We start from the raw sequence: 20,829 nt of genomic DNA on the forward strand, positions 1-20,829 counted from the left end.
GACTGATGACCACAGCAGTTAAGTCCCATAGTACTCAGAGCCATTTTTTTTCATGGGCGCTTTGTATTTTCGCATTGTTTTCAAAATGAATATTTCTTCTATACAATTTCGACTAGTGTGAAAGACGGCCTGGTATTCGTAAAAATGGTTCAAATGGCGCTGAGCACTATGGGACTTAACTTCTGAGGTCATCAGTCCCCTAGAACTTAGAACTACTTAAACCTAACTAACCTAAGGACATCGCACACATCCATGCCCGAGGCACGATTCGAATCTGCCACCGTAGCGGTCGCGCGGTTTCAGACTGTAGCGCCTAGAACCGCTCGGCCACTCTGGGCGGCGGTATTCGTAAATTTTGTGTTCCAGTTTCTTCTGAACTTTTTGGACGGCACATGTTTGTATGTAACTCTCAGGAGGAGGAGTCTCGATAATTATTTCAATTTGTCTTGTCACCTTTCCTGTGCAAAGGGAGAAAGAGGGTGCAATTCCACTACACTCGGAGATTCTTTGGCTTTCAAATCTCTTTAATGATTTGCTTGCATCTTTGAGGGAGTTTGGTTCGGTGATGCCATTTTCTCCCGAAGTTCTGTTACTGTTGAGTTTCAGGCAGTGCCTACGAATCAGTTCTCGTGAAGATGGCCGGGATTTAGTGTGGGTGTGTATGGAGCTTTCCTTAGGGAGTCCTGAAGTGGGTTCATGGCAGCTGAGTAGATCGGAAAAATATCGTCTCAGTCCCCGACAGGTTTCCTGTAACTATCAGTGCAAGAAATATGGCAGCCGGCCTGTTGTTAAACATTTTCATTTATCCTAATACGTGTTTCGGGCACTCAGCTATCTCCAGTTGGCGTAATACTTTTATTTAGCAAATCATTATCACGTCGACTGCATTATGGATAATGCAACGGCCAGGTGGTAATATGGCGACTCTGCGCTGGTGTTGTTCGTCCGACATACAAGGTTTGTGAGAAAAGTGATGATACCGATAACAATGTGAGTTATCTGGCAACACTGTGTTGTTCTACTCAGTCAGAACTTAAGTTCCTTACTGCCTTCATGTAATTCTTGAGGTCGCCATCAGTGAAGTCGTGTCACAGCGGAATTTAAAGCAAGGTTATGCCCTCAAGTTTTGGGTTAAACATGGGGAGTCCGCGTGTCTGACCTTTGAAAAGTTGAAATAGGTCTATACGGAAGTTTTTCGCTGCACAGATCATTTTTGGAAGGCCGAAAACATGTTGAAGATGAACCTAGCTCAGGGAGACCTTAAAAAACTGACGAAAACATGCTCCTGTGAGATTGTTTCTCCAGGACAAACTGTCAACCGAGAGTTTTACAAAGATGTCTTGAAGGCTCAGGGGAAGGGAGAATCGAGTGACATCAGTCATTGCAGACAAGTGGCTGCTGCATCGTGACATTGCCCCGTGTCACACAGCCACGGAATTTCTCACCTTAAAATGCATTCATGTTGTTTCATAGGCCCCCTATCCATCTGATCTGAGTCCCTGTGACTTTTTTTCCCGAAATTGAAAGAGTCTTAGAAGGGCGTCATTTTGGTGCTGGAGAACACTCAGAACAATATGACTGATGTGCTAGAAACTCTACCCGTTGAAGCCTTTCAACGCCGCTACAAACAATAGGAACAACGACTCCACCGGTGTATATCTGCTGAAGGGAACTGGTTAGAAGGGGACAATACTGTTGTTTGAAAAAAATAAAAACTTTGATGGATAAAAAACCAGTTTCATTACTTTTCTCATACACCTCGTAGAAAAAAGTTTATGTGCAAAGGGCATAAAACAGGTGCAAAACAAGCACAACAGAAATACGAATAAGAGTATATAAAAAGTGGTTGGTGCTTTTTGAAGTTATAACTGATTGTAATCAAATGGTTCAAATGGCTCTGACCATTATGGGACTTAGAATCTGAGGTCGTCACTCCCCTAGACTTAGAACACTTAAACCTAACTAATCTAAGTGCACCACACACATCCATGCTCGAGGCAGGATTCGAAACTGCGACCGTAGCAGCAGCGCGGTTCCAGACTGAATCGCCTAGAACCGCTCGGCAACAGCGGCCAGCTGATTGTAATCGCCACACGATATGGGTTGGGCAACCAGCAAACCTTGGGCCGCATCTGGCCAGCGATTGGTTTCAGTCTGGCCCACGGAAGAAATCTAAAATGAACTTTTCTCAGAAACACGAGTGTTGAGGCATAATTTGTTGGAGTGGCGTATCAGTACAGTACAAAGCTGCTGTTCATATCAGTGCGTTACCGCAAAATCATTACAGTCACAGATACGATAGTTTTGAGTTGATGTGGTAGGGATGTTGTTGTCACGTCGTGACGACGTGGTTCGCGGTAAGTATGTGAATCAGACCAGTATAAAAAGGAGGCGTGGGCTATTGTGTTGTTAGCAGTTACTGCAGAATGGGTCGCTGAAGAGATCTCAATGACATCTAATGTGGAGTAGTCATTGGACGCCGCCCGGGTAACACATCCATCAGGGGACGTTTAATCTTCCTAAAGCTGCTCAAGTCCATTGTTGTGAATGTGACTGTGAAGCGGAAATACGAAGGAAAAACAGCCAAACCAAGACGAGGCATACCGCACGTGCTGACGAACAGGGGCCATCGAGCTCTGCGAAGGATGGTTCTAAGAAATCGGATGAAGTCAGTGGACGGAATACCTCGTGAGTCCCTAGGTGCTACTAGGAGTCCAGGAAGCACAATGGCTCCGCAGGGAGTTAAAAAGAATGGAGTATAACGGGCGAGCAGCTCCTCATAAGCCACAAGTTGCTACGGAAAACTTGAGGTAGTGTAAAGAGGAACACTGCTGGGCAGTAGATGACTGGAAGCAAATGATCTGGCGCGATGAAGCACGCTACACCCTCTGACAGTCTGATGAAAGGGTGTGGGTTTGGTGAATATGTGTAGAACGTAGCCTGCCGTCATTCGTAGGGCCAACAGTGGAGTATGGAGGAGGTGGTGTTACGGTACGGGGGTGCTTTTCGTGCTGGTTAGGGTGACGCAGCCTTATTAGCTTTATAAAAACGCTAAGTGAGGAAGGATATGAACCCTATTTTACAGCGTTGTAGTAGAGAGTACGGTAAAGGAATAGTTTAAAAGAATAGTCCGGAGGCGATGATTGTTTGTATGTTTCACAAGCAACTAGTCTGAGGCAATGGTTTGTGGACAATAACATTTTTGAAATGGACTGGCCAACCCAAAGTCCTGACATGAACCAACTGGAACACGTTTGGGAATGAGTTAGAACCTCAGCTTCACTCGATACTGCAGTGTCAAACATCACTATCTTCTCTGGTTTCTGCTGCTGAGGATGAATGAGCTGCCATTCCTACACAGACATTCAGATGCGTCACTGAATGGGTCGCCAGCAGAGTTCAAATCGTCATAAAGGGGAAGCATTGCCCTGTATTGTCACAGTAATTACTATGCAACCTTTAGACTGACTACACCAGCAAAAACAATAGCTACAGAGTGATTTACATATCAAATCAGTAAAAGTAACAAAAATCCATATTTGAGAAACAATATAGTTTCAGTTGAGCCTAACAGGTATCCAAAGTTATGGCTTCTCTTACCAAGTGTCCTTTAACCCTTTACAGGACAAAACTTTTTTTCAAAAAATTTGAAAGAATATTTTTATTGCAACCAAATTGACTGGCATGTAATATAATTAGAATTATTTTATGTTCATTTGCCTTGGAATTGAAATGAAGAAATAGGTGGTTGATGTACAGACCACTATCCATTTTGGGTGGGGGCTTAGACTACTGTGGATGGCGGTCATTTAAAAGACCGCCTTCTTATATCTGGTATAGATAAATAAAAACATGGCATTTTGAATGCAAATACGATACAGTTTATTAGCTAATGTACTGGAGTACAAAAACTGAACACATTTCACTATTTAAACAATGAAACATCAGCAAACACTATGAAATACAACAAATTCCAGTGGTAAACATGTTATTTAGAATGAAACGGGTGAAAACAAGGAAGGCAAAGCGCAACTTTGCATTCCTTGCATACAATACTACATTTTTTGGGTTGCTTTTTTATGCTATGATGGGCACACCTTCTGCTCGTACCCTTCTGTGGCAAATGTGCCCCATACATTCATTACTATCTATGGATCCACATTTGAAACATTTTTGCCCCTAAACTTTGTTTTTGTGATAAAAACTTTTGGGGAAGTTTGTGGCCCACATGTCTTCCTGCTAGAAAAAGTTCCAATTAACTCATTGGCCAAGATATTGCGGAAATTTAGATGTGGCAGTGGGCTTCCATTATAAGAGTGTGCCATTTTTGCAGTCTCATAATAAAGAATGAAGGAATTGACAACTGCAGCATCCAGAAAGTAATAGAATAATTTTATCCACCACTTTCTTGATTTTCATGAAACACTGTTATCAAATTTATCAACCCATACCATGTAGCTATTATGGTCAGCAATAGCCTTGGGACACTCAGTACTTTCCTTTTCACCCTTCTTGTTTCTCCTAGTCACTTTACACATCTCACTAGGGTTATTCATGTTGCTCCCAATTACTACTGATTTTGCACCTGTCTTTCCATTTTGTTATAGAAATATCGTCTTCCATAACAGAGTCATGCTGTCCTAATTTCATCTGCTTGTCAGCTTTCAATAACATTTTAGGAACATATTTTCTATTTTGAAGCATTTTTCCACAACCAAATGTTCCTCTAGTCAATAATTTAGAAAGCAATGGTAAATTAGTAAAAAATCTGTCAAAAAAGAGGCAGTACCCTAAAAACTGGAATGGTTTTGAAAGTGACAAAACAACCTTCTCACCTAGAGAACCTTCTTCTTTGAATTCAGATTTTCCTTCATACACTTGAAAAGATAACATGTACCCTGTAACACTGCAGGCTGCAACCCAAATTTTAAATCCTCGTTTTGTAGGCTTCATTGGCGTATACTGCTTTAGGGAAGTCCTACCTTTGAAAGCCACCATGCTTTCATCAATACTGATAAATCGGCTCGGTATAACAGTTTTCAAAAAATTTGTTTTGGATGGGTAAGATGTGGACAAAACTTATACAATTTGTCATACCCACATTCCCCTTTTTCGGCTTTTTTTGTGAATAGTTTACATGCAAGAACCTTAATATCTTCAAAAATCTTCTGACAAACATCACTGAAGCTACTCTGTTTACAAATAAATTGGGATCAGATGAACAGTAATGTCTTATGCTGGGATGTCTGTGGAAACCTATTATAAGAAGTACACCGAGGAATGCTTTCAATTCAGCTGTGGTCATATTTAGACCAGCACCTTTCTGATTAGCATAAAGATTAGATTCTCTGACACATGTTCTAAGATAAAGATAGGAAAAAACTGCGAGAATGTAGCTATAGGAGATTCTAAATTCACTTCAATGTTTGTTCCAAAACCATGTGAATAATTTACTGAATTGTATATGGCAAGATCAGTAATGGTTTTTGAAAAATTGTACTGCACGGTAGGCCTAACATGAGCATCGTCACGTTCATCCTCTTCTTCACTTTCGTCTTCATCCTCATCGCTTTCAGGGATTACACATGTTTCTTGAGGTGATAGAGGAATCAAATCACTACAAGAGTCATGGGATGAATTATCTCTCCTGCTTGTATTAGTGGGATGAGTATTTGGCAATATGTCGTCGGCATCCGAATCACCTCCACACTCGAAATCAACAGCCTGATCATCGCCTATCAAACTCTGGAAGTCTTGTGATGATATCTATTCGAATTCTCGAAATATAAAGGTATTCTTAGTTCTGTGCATCTGTAATAATGAAATGCGAGGTTATGTCAGTTTCCGTTTTGTCATTGTTCATTTGCTAATAATTTGTATCCAGACACTAAAACTGGCTTATATATATATATATATATATATATATATATATATATATATATATATATATATATATATATATATTGTAAATTACTTGCATATTATCAGGGTATATCGTAAATATTGCATAGTCCCTTGTACGTATTTGATGAAGGAACATTTTACGAAAATGTAATAAACGACACTCAAGTTTTGCTACCTATCTCTGTATTATTACGTGTAGTCTCTATTTAGGTACATAAAACGTATATACAATGTAAAACACGTAACTATTAATTCAATAAATGTCATACATATCTTATATTTTAACAAATTGTCACATTAATTGCGCCTTCAGTGGGACGATTTTCTCTCGTACACACAGAACGCCGCCAAAGGTACTCCTCACGTAGACAGTGGTCGCCTAGACAACCACCATTTCAATAAGAATGTTCTACCAACCTCAGCAAACAAAAAGTGGTCGCTCGAGAGTACACCATGCATTTAGCAACACCTGATGCATCTTTAAGGGTCATGTTTCTACAGAAAACGTACACGTTTCGCACTTATGGTAGGTGGGCAATATATCGACCACTATCCTATAAAGAATTAAAGCCACTTGCTCGTTTGCATTTGCAGGCGCAGCCAAAGGTGGAGGTAGGTTTTCAACACGTCCAGCAAACGAGGCACTGCGGTGTGGTTCACAGCCTCGCTGTTGTTTCACTCGCCTGGCTGTGGTCTGTGTTGCAGGCGACGGCGTCCCAGATCAGCGCCTCGCCACCCCAGAGGGCGGCGCTCGGTTTCCTGGCGCAGCTCAACTACCTGACGCAGCTGGCAGCCTCCACGTGCAGCCAAGCCGGGCAGACCATCTGCAATGCGGCCTGCACACAGGTAAGACGCCACTGGGCTCGACTCGTCCCGCTGCTTACAGAAGGTGCGCCTCGTCACAGTCCGTACAAAATACTGTGGCCGGCAGACGGGCAGTCGGCAGGACCTGCGTAGGGTTGTGGTAGTGCTGGGGGGACACGCAGGCGCTGTAGGGTAAATGCTGAGCGCTAGAGGTGAAGGGCCCTTCTAAACAGTTAACACTACTGGTCATTAAAATTGCTACACCACGAAGATGCTACAGGCGCGAAATTTAACTGACAAGAAGAAGGTGTTGTGATATGCAAATGATTAGCTTTTCACAGCTTTCACGCAAGGTTGGCGCCAGTGGCGACACCTACAACTAGCTGACATGAGGAAAGTTTCCAACCGATTTCTCATACACTAACAGCAGTTGACCAGTATTGCCTGGTGAAACGTTTTTGTGATGCCTCGTGTAAGGAGGAGAAATGCGTACCATCACGTTTCCGACTTTGATAAAGGTCGGATTGTAGCCTATCGCGATTGCAGTTTATCGTATCGCGACATTGCTGCTCGCGTTGGTCCAGATCTAATGGCTGTTAGAAGAATATGGAATCGGTGGGTTCAGGAGGGTCATACGGAACGCCGTGCAAGATCCCAAAGTTCTCGTATCACTAGCAGTCGAGATGACAGGCATCTTACCCGCATGACTGAAATTAATCGTGCAGCCACGTCTCGATCCCTGAATCAACAGATGGGGACGTTTGCGAGACAACAACCATCTACACCAACAGTTCGACGACATTCGCAGCAGCATGGACTATCTGCTCGGAGACCATGGCTGCAGTTACCCTTGAGGCTTGTAAGGGATCCGTGCTCCCATGAACATAGATGCTAGTGTCCAACGCCAGGTCGATAGTAGACAGGAGTCGATTGTCAAGCGCTGCAGGACGCAGCGAGATGAGTATCGAGTGCAGAGTAGTACTAGAGAGTGTCGAGTGAGAAGTGGTGCTCGAGAGACAGGCAAGAATGGGGGTCGAGTGAGTTGTAAATGGTAAAATTCACCAGAGTATGAGGAGTGAGCACGTCCCCCTGATGGTCGTGGGGTTGACCCTCACTAATACCGATTCGCGAGTGATATGAAACAGAAAGTGACAAGTGGCGAATTACGTGTTTCGCGTCAACCGCGTCGGCCAGCAACAACTATGGATTGCAGTGAGGATTGTTGTGAACGTAAACCGTCAGGACTGCGTGTGACGAAGCACTGAAAATCAGCAACCAATAGAAAGGTATAACTGTAATTAGACGTGTAAGGCGAAGGTAGCAACTGCCTCAGAATTTGTGTGTTAGTAGGAAATAATACACTAGTATGGTCCTTAATAATAGACAAACTTTCAATCATTCCACTATTCAGTTGCAAAACAGCCGCACTGGGCTGAAGTACCCCCTAAACCACAGCAGAAAAACCGATAGCCTTTCATCCATTAAGCACACGGTCATGTAATCATAATAATTACCTGTTTTAGCGGCTTCGGTAAATTTCACAAAATCCAGTAAAGGAATTAAACGGGGGTGTTTCATTATGCATTACAGACAGGAGCGCCTGCGATGGTGTACCCAACAACGAATCTGGGTGCACGAATGGCAAAACGTCATTTTTTCGGATGAATTCAGGTTCTGTTTACACCATCATGATGGTCGCATCCTTGCTTGGCGACATCGCCGTGAACGCACATTGGAATCGTGTATTCGTATCACCCGGCGTGATGGTATGGGGTGCCATTGGTTACACGTCTCGCTCACCTCTTGTTCGCATAGACGACACTTTGAACAGTGGACGTTACATTTCGGATGTGTTACGACTCGTGGCTCTACCCTTCATTTGATCGCTGCGAAAACCTACATTTCAGCAGGATAATGCACGACCGCATGTTGCAGGTCCTGTACGGGCCTTTCTGGATACAGAAAATGTTCGACTGCTGCCCTGGCCAGCACATTCCCCAGATCTCTCACCAATTGAAAACGTCTGCTCAATGGTGACCGAGCAACTGGCTCGTCACAATACGCCTGTCACTACTCTCGATGAACTGTGGTATCGTGTTGAAGCTGAATGGGCAGCTGTACCTGTACACGCCATCCAAGCTTTGTTTGACTCAATGCCCAGGCGTATCAAGGCCGTTATTACGGCCAGAGGTGATTGTTCTGGGTACTGATTTCTCAGGATCTATGCACCCAAACTGCGTGAAAATGTAATCACATGTCAGTTCTAGTATAATATATTTGTCAAATGAATACCCGCTTATCATCTGCAGTTCTTCTTGGTGTAGCAGTTTTAATGGGCAGAACCTCAAATTTTTTTGTAAATAGTAATTGGAGCCCCTTCACACCCACAAATGCATGGTTACCATTCAAACTTTTCTCTCACTTCTGCTTTGGTTAGTATCTAAAAAGAATCATAGACAAAACCGTAATTTATACTCGTTCCTGTGTTCTATAATTTCTGTCACGAGTAGCAAGTCACCTATTGTGCTGTATATATTTCTAAAGACAGATTTATCCTTTGATTTCAAATGCAAGATTTTTCTTCCATTCAGTTGATGACTGATGATAATAAACGAGTACTTTGTACATTTGGAAGAGAGACGCTTATGTCACTGTTGGAATCAGCCAACTCATACAAATAACTGGTTGTAACACTTTGTAGGAATATGAAATGGAATGATCACACAGGTTCAGTTGTGGGTAAGACAAGTGGTAGACTTCGGACTATTGGTAGAATACTGGGAAAGTGCAATCAGTCTACAAAACAGCCTCTTAAAAATCACTCGTGTGACTGGTTATAGGATACTATTCAAGTGTGCGGGACCCATACCAGACAGGACTAACAAGAGATATTGAACATATATAGAGAGAAGGGCAGCACGAATGGTCACAGATTTGTTTATTAAATGAGAGTGATTTTTCATTTTAACATTCTTTAACAGGATCAGATTTTTGTTACTGTCATGAAATGCTTGTATTCAAAGTTTTCAGTTTGTCAGTATCGGAATGTACTTTGTCGCCAATTACACATTCTTAATCATAGCTCTCAAGTCACCAAAATTACTTTCAGCATATTTACATTAGGATAGTAGGAGAAAGTTCCTTGCACGTATGGACTAAAAGGATAATAAGAGAAGACGAGTGTACCAAGAAACTGAAAAATAATTAACACCCATCTCGGGGAGGCATCGTTCGCCAATCGATGTATCCAGAAAAGTGGAATAGATGCCCTACCTACATTTGAACGTAATAAAATGCTTTGTTAGTTCTTTCCGTAATTATATTCCTCTGTATGATTACGTGCAGACTGTTCACTGTCTTGTGTGTAAGTACATTTTTGTGTACGAAAATAATCGCCTAAGTTGTCTGTGTGAAAATGTTTGTAAACGTAACTGTAAGCTTTCTGTATCCATATAACTTCGCTGCTTCGCCACCCAGGCTACTCACCGATCCGACTGCGAGAGAAACTGTGTTCTCGAGAAAAGTCACTTAAATACCGTGAATACATGTTGTTGTTGTTGTTGTGGTCTTCAGTCCTGAGACTGGTTTGATGCAGCTCTCCATGCTACTCTATCCTGTGCAAGCTTCTTCATCTCCCAGTACCTACTACAACCTACATCCTTCTGAATCTGCTTGGTGTATTCATCTCTTGGTCTCCCTCTACGCTGCCCTCCAATACTAAATTGGTGACCCCTGACGCATCAGAACATGTCCTACCAACCGATCCCTTCTTCTAGTCAAGTTTTGCCACATGCTCCTCTTCTCCCCAACCCTATTCAATACCTCCTCATTAGTTATGTGATCAACCCATCTAATCTTCAGCATTCTTCTGTAGCACCACATTTCGAAAGCTTCTATTCTCTTCTTTTCTGAACTACACTCGTGGAAATTGAAATAAGAACACCGTGAATTCATTGTCCCAGGAAGGGGAAACTTTATTGACACATTCCTGGGGTCAGATACATCACATGATCACACTGACAGAACCACAGGCACATAGACACAGGCAACAGAGCATGCACAATGTCGGCACTAGTACAGTGTATATCCACCTTTCGCAGCAATGCAGGCTGCTATTCTCCCATGGAGACGATCGTAGAGATGCTGGATGTAGTCCTGTGGAACGGCTTGCCATGCCATTTCCACCTGGCGCCTCAGTTGGACCACCGTTCGTGCTGGACGTGCAGACCGCGTGAGACGACGCTTCATCCAGTCCCAAACATGCTCAATGGGGGACAGATCCGGAGATCTTGCTGGCCAGGGTAGTCGACTTACACTTTCTAGAGCACGTTGGCTGGCACGGGATACATGCGGACGTCCATTCTCATGTTGGAACAGCAAGTTCCCTTGCCGGTCTAGGAATGGTAGAACGACGGGTTCGATGACGGTTTGGATGTACCATGCACTATTCAGTATCCCCTCGACGATCACCAGAAGTGTACGGCCAGTGTAGGAGATCACTCCCCACACTATGATGCCGGGTGTTGGCCCTGTGTGCCTCGGTCATATGCAGTCCTGATTGTGGCACTCACCTGCACGGCGCCAAACACGCATACGACCATCATTGGCACCAAGGCAGAAGCGACTCTCATCGCTGAAGACGACACGTTTTCATTCGTCCCTCCATTCACGCCTGTCGCGACACCACTGGAGGCGGGGTGCACGATGTTGGGGCGTGAGCGGAAGACGGCCTAACGGTGTGCGGGACCGTAGCCCAGCTTCATGGAGACGGTTGCGAATGGTCCTCTCCGATACCCCAGGAGCAACAGTGTCCCTAATTTGCTGGGAAGTGGCGGTGCGGTCCCCTACGGCACTGCGTAGGATCCTACGGTCTTGGCATGCATCCGTGCGTCGCTGCGGTCCGGTCCCAGGTCGACGGGCACATGCACCTTCCGCCGACCACTGGCGACAACATCGATGTACTGTGGAGACCTCACGTCCCACGTGTTAAGCAATTCGGCGGTACGTCCACCCGGCCTCCCGCATGCCCACTATACGCCCTCGCTCAAAGTCCGTCAACTGCACATACGGTTCACGTCCACGCTGTCGCGGCATGCTACCAGTGTTAAAGACTGCGATGGAGCTCCGTATACCACGGCAAACTGGCTGACACTGACGGCGGCGGTGCACAAATGCTGCGCAGCTAGCGCCATTCGACGGGCAACACCGAGGTTCCTGGTGTGTCCGCTGTGCGGTGCGTGTGATCATTGCTTGTACAGCCCTCTCGCAGTGTCCGGAGCAAGTATGGTGGGTCTGACACACCGGTGTCAATGTGTTCTTTTTTCCATTTCCAGGAGTGTATTTATCGTCCATGTTCACTTCCATACGTGGCTACACTCCATACAAATACTTTCAGAAACGACTTCCTGACACTTAAATCTATACTCGATGTTAACAAATTTCTCTTCTTCAGAAACGCTTTCCTTGCCATTGCCAGGGTACATTTTATATCCTCCCTACTTCCACCATCATCAGTTATTTTGCTCCCCAAATAGCAAAACTCCTTTAGTACTTTAAGTGTCTCATTTCCTAATCTAATTCCCTCAGCAACACCCAACTTAATTCGACTACATTTCATTATCCGCGTTTTGCTTTTGTTGATGTTCATCTCATATCCTCCTTTCAAGACACCGTCCATTCCGTTCAACTGCTCTTCCAAGTCCTTTGCTGTCTCTGACAGAATTACAATGTCATCGGCGAACCTCAAAGTTTTTATTTCTTCTCCATGGATTTTAATACCTACACCGAATTTTTCCTTAGTTTCCTTCACTGCTTGCTCAATATACAGATTGAATAACATCGGGGAGAGGCTACAACCCTGTCTCACTCCCTTCCCAACCACTGCCCTCCTTTCATGCCCCCCAACTCCTAAAACTGCCATTTGGTTTCTATACAAATTGTAAATAGCCTCTCGCTCCCTGTATTTTACTCCTGCCACATTCAGAATTCGAAAGAGAGTATTGCAGTCAACATTACCAAAAGCTTTCTCTAAGTCTACAAATGCTAGAAACGTAGGTTTGCCTTTCCTTAATCTAGCTTCTGAGATAAGTCGTAGGGTGAGTATTGCCTCTCGTGTTCCAATATTTCTACGGAATCCAAACTGATCTTCCCCGAGGTCAACTTCTACTAGTCTTTCCATTCGTCTGTAAAGAATTCGCGCTAGTATTTTGCAGCTGTGACTTATTAAAATGATTGTTCGCTAATTTTCACATCTGTCAACACCTTCTTTCTTTGGGATTGGAATTATTATATTCTTCTTGAAGTCTGAAGTTATTTCGCCTATCTGTGAATACATACAGATAACGAAAACGCGAAAATATGATTAAGAATAACTGAGATCATCACACTTGCATTTTCTTTCAGAATGTGTAAGCTGTTGGTCCCTAAGTCTTACATGATCGTCTATATGCTATTTCAAAGCTTCACTTTGCATTATACGTGAAGAACAAAAGAGGGAAATGTTATCTGCATATGTTATTCGAAATTATAATAGCTGTTCGTTCGTGTTCGTCACACGTTGGTGTAGCCATGTGTTCGATTTCTTGTTCTCCATGAATTGCGATCATACAGGGTATTACATTGCTTTCATTGACTAGTTTTTCTACTTTGTCATTGCGCAGGTTGGTTTTACTGTTTAACCTTGTGTTAGCTAATGTGTTGTTTGTTAAAGTACAAAGTTGTTCTTTTTGTTCTTCAGAATTTAGTGTCTACGTTTCCACTTGTCCGCTAATTTCTTTTACCGTTATGTTAAGACGTTCGTTCTGTTCTTTTATCTGTGTAACTATCGCACACAGATCTACAGTGTTGCATTTAGTTAACAATTCGTCCGTGTCATGAGGCTCATTTGTTATCAAGTTTTCATGTTCTGTTTCAAGGTCACGTAACCTCATGCAAAAGTGCTAATTATTGATTGAAGGTCATTTTTAGTTTCTTACCTAGATGAGTATCTACTCCCCCCCCCCCATCCCACCATGAACCATGGACCTTGCCGTTGGTTGGGAGGCTTGCGTGCCTCAGCGCGATACAGATAGCCGTACCGTAGGTGCGACCACAACGGAGGGGTATCTGTTGAGAGGCCAGACAAACGTGTGGTTCCTGAAGAGGGGCAGCAGCCTTTTCAGTAGTTGCAGAGGCAACAGTCTGGATGATTGACTGATGTGGCCTTGTAACACTAACCAAAACGGCCTTTCTGTGCTGGTACTGCGAACGGCTGAAAGCAAGGAGAAACTACAGCCGTAATTTTTCCCGAGAGCATGCAGCTTTACTGTATGGTTAAATGATGATGGCGTCCTCTTGGGTAAAATATAGAGGAGGTAAAATAGTCTCCCATTCGGATCTCCGGGCGGGGACTACTCAAGAGGATGCCGTTATCAGGAGAAAGAAAACTGGCGTTATACGGATCGGAGCGTGGAATATCAGATCCCTTAATCGGGCAGGTAGGTTGAAAATTTAAAAAGGGAAATGGATAGGTTAAAGTTAGATATAGTGGGAATTAGTGAAGTTCGGTGGCAGGAGGAACAAGACTTCTGGTCAGGTGATTACAGGATTATAAACACAAAATCAAATAGGGGTAATGCAGGAGTCGGTTTAATAATGAATAGGAAAATAGGAATGCGGGTAAGCTACTAGAAACAGCATAGTGAAAGCAGTATTGTGGCCAAGATAGACACGAAGCCCACGAATACTGAAGTAGTAAAAGTTTATATGCCAACTAGCTCTGCAGATGCCGAAGAAATTGAAGAAATGTATGATGAAATAAAATAAATTATTCAGATAGTGAAGGGTGACGAAAATTTAATAGTCATGGGTGACTGGAATTTTAGAGTAGGAAAAGGGAGAGAAGGAAACATAGTAGGTGAATATGGATTGGGGGAATGAAATGAAAGAGGAAGCCGTCTGGTAGAATTTTGCACAGAGCTCAACTTAATCATAGCTAACACTTGGTTCAACCATCATAAGAGAAAGTTGTATACACGGAAGAAGCCTGGATATACTGACAGGGTACAAATAGATTATATAATGGTAAGACAGAGATTTAGGAACCAGGTTTTAAATTATAAGACATTACCAGGGGCAGATGTGTACTCTGACCACAATCTATTGGTTATGAATTGTAGATTAAAACTGAAGAAACTGCAAAAAGGTGGGATTATAAGGAGATGGGATCTGGATAAACTGACTAAACCAGAGGTTGTACAGAGTTTCAGGGAGAGCATAAGGGAACAATTGACAGGAATGGGGGAAATAAATTCAGTAGAAGGTGAATGGGTAGCTCTGAGGGATGAAGTAGTGAAGGCAGCAGAGGGTCAAGTAGATAAAAAGACGAGGGCTAGTACAAATCTTTGGGTAACAGAAGAAATATTGAATTTAACTGATGAAAGGAGAAAATATAAAAATGCAGTAAATGAAGCAGGTAAAAAGGAATACAGGCGTCTCATAAAATGAGATCGATAGGAAGTGCAAAATGGCTAAGCAGGGAAGGCTAGAGGACAAATGTAAGGAGGTAGAGGCTTATCTCACCAGGGGTAAGATAGATACTGCTTACAGGAAAATTAAAGAGACCTTTGGAGAAAAGAGAACCCCTTGTATGAACATCAAGAACTCAGATGGAAACCCAGTTCTGAGCAAATAAGGGAAAGCAGAAAGGTGGAAGGAGTATATAGAGGGTCTATACAAGAGCGATGTACTTGAGGACAATATTATGGAAACAGAAGAAGATGTAGATGAAGACGAAATGGGAGATATGATACTGCGTGAAGAGTTTGACAGAGCACTGAAAGATCTGAGTGGAAACAAGGCCACGGGAGTTGACCACATTCCATTAGAACTACTGATAGCCTTAGGAGAGCCAGTCCTGACAAATGTTACCATCTGGTGAGCAAGATATATGAGACAGACGAAATAGCCCGAGACTTCAAGAAGAATATAATAATTCCAATCCCAAAGAAAGCAGGTGTTGACAGATGTGAAAATTACCGAACTATCAGTTTAATATGGCACGGCTGCAAAATACTAACGCGAATTCTTTACAGACGAATGGAAAAACTAGTAGAAGTTGACCTCGGGGAAGATCAGTTTGGATTCCGTAGAAATATTGGAACACATGAGACAATACTAACCCTACGACTTATCTTAGAAGCTAGATTAAGGAAAGGTAAACCTACGTTTCTAGCATTTGTAGACTTAGAGAAAGCTTTTGACAATGTTGACTGAAATACTCTCTTTCAAATTCTGAAGGTGGCATGGGTAAAATACAGGGAGCGAAAGGCTATTTACAATTTGTAAAGAGTCGAGGGACACGAAAGGGAAGCAGTGGTTGGGAAAGGAGTCAGGGTTGTAGCCTCTCCCCGATGTTATTCAATCTGTATATTGAGCAAGCAGTAAAGTAAACAAAAGAAAAATTTGGAGTAGGTATTAAAATCCATGGAGAATAAATAAAAACTTTGAGGTTCGCCGATGACATCGTAATTCTGTCAGAGACGGCAAAGGACTTGGAAGAGCAGTTGAACGGAATGGATAGTGTCTTGAAAGGAGGATATAAAATGAACATCAACAAAAGCAAAACGAGGATAATGGAATGTAGTCGAATTAAGTCGGGTAATACTGAGGGAATTAGATTAGGAAATGACACTCTTAAGGTAGTAAAGGAGTTTTGCTATTTGGGGAGCAAGATAACTGGTGATGGTCGAAGTAGAGAGGATATAAAATGTAGACTGGCAATGGCAAGGAAAGCGTTTCTGAAGAAGAGAAATTTGTTAACATCGAGTATAGATTTAAGTGTCAGAAGTCATTTCTGAAAGTATTTGTATGGAGTGTAGCCTTGTATGGAAGTGAAACATGGACGATAAATAGTTTGGACAAGAAGAGAATAGAAGCTTTCGAAATGTCGTGCTACAGAAGAATGCTGAAGATTAGATGAGTAGATCACATAACTAATGGGGAGGTAATGAATGGGATTGGGGAGAAGAGAAGTTTGTGGCACAACTTGACTAGAAGATGGGATCGGTTGGCAGGACATGTTCTGAGACATCAAGGGATCACCAATTTAGTACTGGAGGGCAGCGTGGAGGGTAAAAATCATAGAGGGAGACCAAGAGATGAATACACTAAGCAGATTCAGAAGGATGTAGGTTGTAGTAGGTACTGGGAGATGAAGAAGCTTGCACAGGATAGAGTTGCATGGAGTGCTGCATCAAACCAGTCTCAGGAGTGAAGACCACAACAACAACAACAACATGATTTTATAATCTCTTCCTGTGATTTTCTTATTTATTCCCTAAGTAATTTACTATCTTTTTCTTGTGTTCTGTCAATTTTCTTAGCATTTCATCTTATCTTTCTTTAAGCGTGTGGTGCATTGATTCTAGAAAATTTGTCTTATTCGCACAGTGTGGTTCTCCATAATTGTTCACTGAAGGTGATGTGTTTTACGTTCGTTCAAAAGACATTGACACAAAACCTGATTCTGATGTGTCTGTTACCTGTTGTAAACTTTCTCACGATTGTGGCGACTTTTGTAAGCTTTCGCTAGACTGTGGCGATTTATTGCCGACCGACTCAACTTCATAATTTACGTTTTCATTACTTATTGTTTGTTCTGTTTCATAATTGTTCGCTAAATTGGTTAATAGTTGTCGATCCGCGCAATTTTCTGCAGTCTCGTGTAAACTATTGGCATTTGCTAATTTCTCAAGGTGGTTTATCTCATCCTGTACCGACTCGTTATTTAGTCTTATGCTTGGAAAAACTTTCTTATTGTTTTCTGTTGTACCAAGCATGATGAAACACTATTTCTTGAAAAAAAAACTGCTTCAATGAGCAAACAAACAAAAACAAAACTTTACCATTGTGCACAAAGATACTCAACAATGAAAGAAATCCACACATAACTTTCACTATTTTGCCAACTGCTGACGCAACAAAGTAATCGATAATTGTCAGACGACACAAAATTTCACGAATTGAACACAGAATTTTAAACGAATAACCTGAAAAAAGAAGTACGATACTAGTAAAATCAGCGCAGCGGTATTTTTCTTCCGAGAAATCCGACACTATATATTACCAAAAGAAGCAACGAAATATCATGGCAGAAGGGCGAAATACGTAGCCTCCCCACTATATTTGTTTCTGTATGAAATTTAGCCCAACTTTACCCCCCACTCTATAAAAGTTTACATATTACCTAAAAACTATCTACCCATAAACTGTTATCCAATTTACACTCATATGCTAACCTTTGACGAAACAGAACATATGCAGCATGTCTTTGTATTAAATGTGCAATGGAAGTAAAACAATGATCCTGGCCCTAATCAAAATTTTCACTGTCCTTGCGTCTTGACAACATTGTTGCGGATTTCTCGAAAGCACAGCTGCAAACAGCAAGAAGGTAGCGGCTAAAATAGATTTCTGTTTTCAAATACATACGGTATTCAAACCGTTGCATGCGGTAATGCATAATTATAAACGGAGGGGTGGGGAGAGTAACTATTCCTATGAAATGATATTCAAAGACAACGATTTTAGAATGAAATATATATTCGAAAAAGACAGAATGAAAGTTCGCATGATCTTCACACAGAACATTGGTCTGAACAATACAGTGCTTAATAAAGTGAACAATGATTCAAAAATGGTACAATGTTAACAGAGAATTTCTATTAAAAACCAAACAGCTTAATCAGTTAATATGTTACTGCTTGACTCAGGGAAGTGTGGTGGTCTTTCTCTCAGACTTTAGCAAGTTAACTGGTTGACGATAATCATTCCGACAAATGGTGCGCAGTGCTGCAGTCTTACCCCAAACTTCTTCTCTTCAAAAACAATCACGTTATTCAAAAATATTGCTTTCACCTTTCATTGCAAGTATCATATTTATTATTGCTGTCGTTTCCAAGAAATCTCTATGTAACAGAAACAGTCAGAAGTCGATATGGCACTAATGTATACGTCTACCACCTATCACCTTCAACTAAGAATGTATCAGACTGCGCACGGACAAAGACTGTGCCACGACAAGACCAAAGATTTGCTTAACAGTAACGCAACTTGCTCTCTCTCTCTCTCTCTCTCTCTCTCTCTCTGATGTGCACATCGGTAACACAGAAAAACAAAAATGACATGATAACCATACACAGTCCATGCATTATAACAATCTTGGCTCCTCCCTGTCACGGTGACTGTCATTCCACTCTTCAACGGTGGCTCTCTAAAGGCCATCCAGTACGTGAGTTGGTTTCCATCGGCAATCCACTACAAGTCTCATCTGGTCCCAGGCAGGCTTCAGGCAGTTTAATGTCAGCAGATACCATAAGCCATTTCAGGCCACTGAGTTCTGCCTCCCGGAAGAAGGTGTTCACGAGGTGGGTAGAGTGTGGCGGTGTGCCCTTGCAATGTCGTCCTAAAAGACGATACCGTTGCTGAAATTTTGACTGTGGGGCCGGAAAATAGGTAATAGGATCAATGAGAGGCGTCTGACATTTGTATAAGATGCTGTTCCGCCTGCTTGTTGAACATGTGGCACTGCATATCTGAGAAGTACACTGCCCCCACAATTTCCTACAACAACCATCAGGTATCATACAAACCCTATACGCCTCAGTGAAGAGAGCCCAACACTAATGATGAACGATTCATTTCCCCTTGTTGGGCCACCGCCATGCTGGGTGGTTTTAGCACTGTCTCTCGTAACTGTAGTGATGTCGGCAATGCGGATACGTCTATTAAGCCAAGGCGGCTTCTGTCGTATAGACTGGCACGTGCAGAAATATTGGGTTGCATCCTACCAATACAACAGCGGGAACGGAGTCGAGAACAACCTCTGCTCTGCAAGACTTCCGTACAGAAGTTGATGACGGTGTCTCGGTGGCGTGTGTGGTCATCCAGGCAGCGGTTGCTACCGCAGCCCAATTTCCGGTAGCGCGCTTACGACACAGTGACGGTGAACTGCAGTTTAGACGTTCATATGTCCTACGCCGAACCGAGGACCCTTAGAGTCACCTAGATTGTCGGACGAAGACACCCTAATGGACGTCTTTCCTTGGTGACGCCAGCTCGAGACCCAGAATCATCACATCTCCTCGTGGCTTGTAGACCATCCTTCGTCTTTCGCCATACCGGTCAGTTTAGTATTAATTTGACTGACTAGAAGTCTTTTCAGTATTTGCGAAAAATCTTTCTGTTGTGGTCTGGCTTCTGTAGAGCAAGAGCGAAATAATAATTTGAAAAGCGATTATTATTCTGGATACTGTCTTTGAGAAGTCACTTGAAATCACTTCTACCATTGACGGGGCCAAACGTAATTTATATTATTTAAATTCCTATCTGTAGTACAGGCCAAAGCTGCTCTTCGCAACTGTAAAATCTGAGAAAACCTGAAAAATATCTTGATGTTCTGACAGACACCATTCAGTGAAATAATTTTAGACAGTTTCCTCCTGTTACCGTAAACGGTAAAAAACAGTATTTGAATAAATTTTAATTTGCCACGTAATAGAGCCGTATTCACAGAACTCTTCAGTGTTCAGCTATAACACTGGTACAAACAGAACAACCAGAGCTGTCCAGTCAATTTTTCACAATGCCTCATAAGCGAGGCATATCTGCACTTGGCTGTAGCCTTCCTCCCCTGCTGGAAGAGTGCTCTTGCTGATATGTAAGGTAATGTCGTTACTGCATGATGGTATTATAGTTCACAGAACTCTTGAATGTTCAGCTGTAACACTAATACAGACAGGACATTCATAGTTGTCTGTTGTGTTCTCACGTGTGCTTTCAATCGCGAAAACCTTCACTGTCAAATACTTTTTGTTTCCCCTTTCAATTGCGTTTACGCAATTCTGGGCATATGAACATATGATCTTTTTTTGCTCCTTACGCAATCTGTGATCGTTTCCTGTGGTTTGTCACCCCATTTAGCAAAATCACCCACATAGAGGACCACTCAAATTGTAACTTTGAATAAGTGCAGCATGCCATACACACTCTACATAACATTTCCTTTTAAACATCACCATCTGCTCTCATTTTACAGCGTTTCCCAAAATGAAAAATAATTCCTAATTTTTTTTTACTCGAAGT

At 42.5% G+C, this 20,829-nt stretch overlaps 1 protein-coding gene across 1 annotated transcript in view; it reads left to right on the forward strand.

The window, feature by feature from the left end:
- The window catches only part of LOC126278479 (uncharacterized), a 139,002-nt gene that overhangs the window by 52,331 nt on the left and 65,842 nt on the right, over positions 1 to 20,829 (forward strand). The window contains exon 2 of the mRNA XM_049978628.1: positions 6,610 to 6,750. Coding sequence (XP_049834585.1) covers positions 6,610 to 6,750 — 141 coding nt within the window. The remainder of the gene's footprint in view (positions 1 to 6,609; positions 6,751 to 20,829) is intronic.

The sequence above is a fragment of the Schistocerca gregaria genome, chromosome 6, assembly GCF_023897955.1.
Source record: "Schistocerca gregaria isolate iqSchGreg1 chromosome 6, iqSchGreg1.2, whole genome shotgun sequence".
Taxonomy (NCBI): Eukaryota; Metazoa; Arthropoda; class Insecta; order Orthoptera; family Acrididae; genus Schistocerca; species Schistocerca gregaria.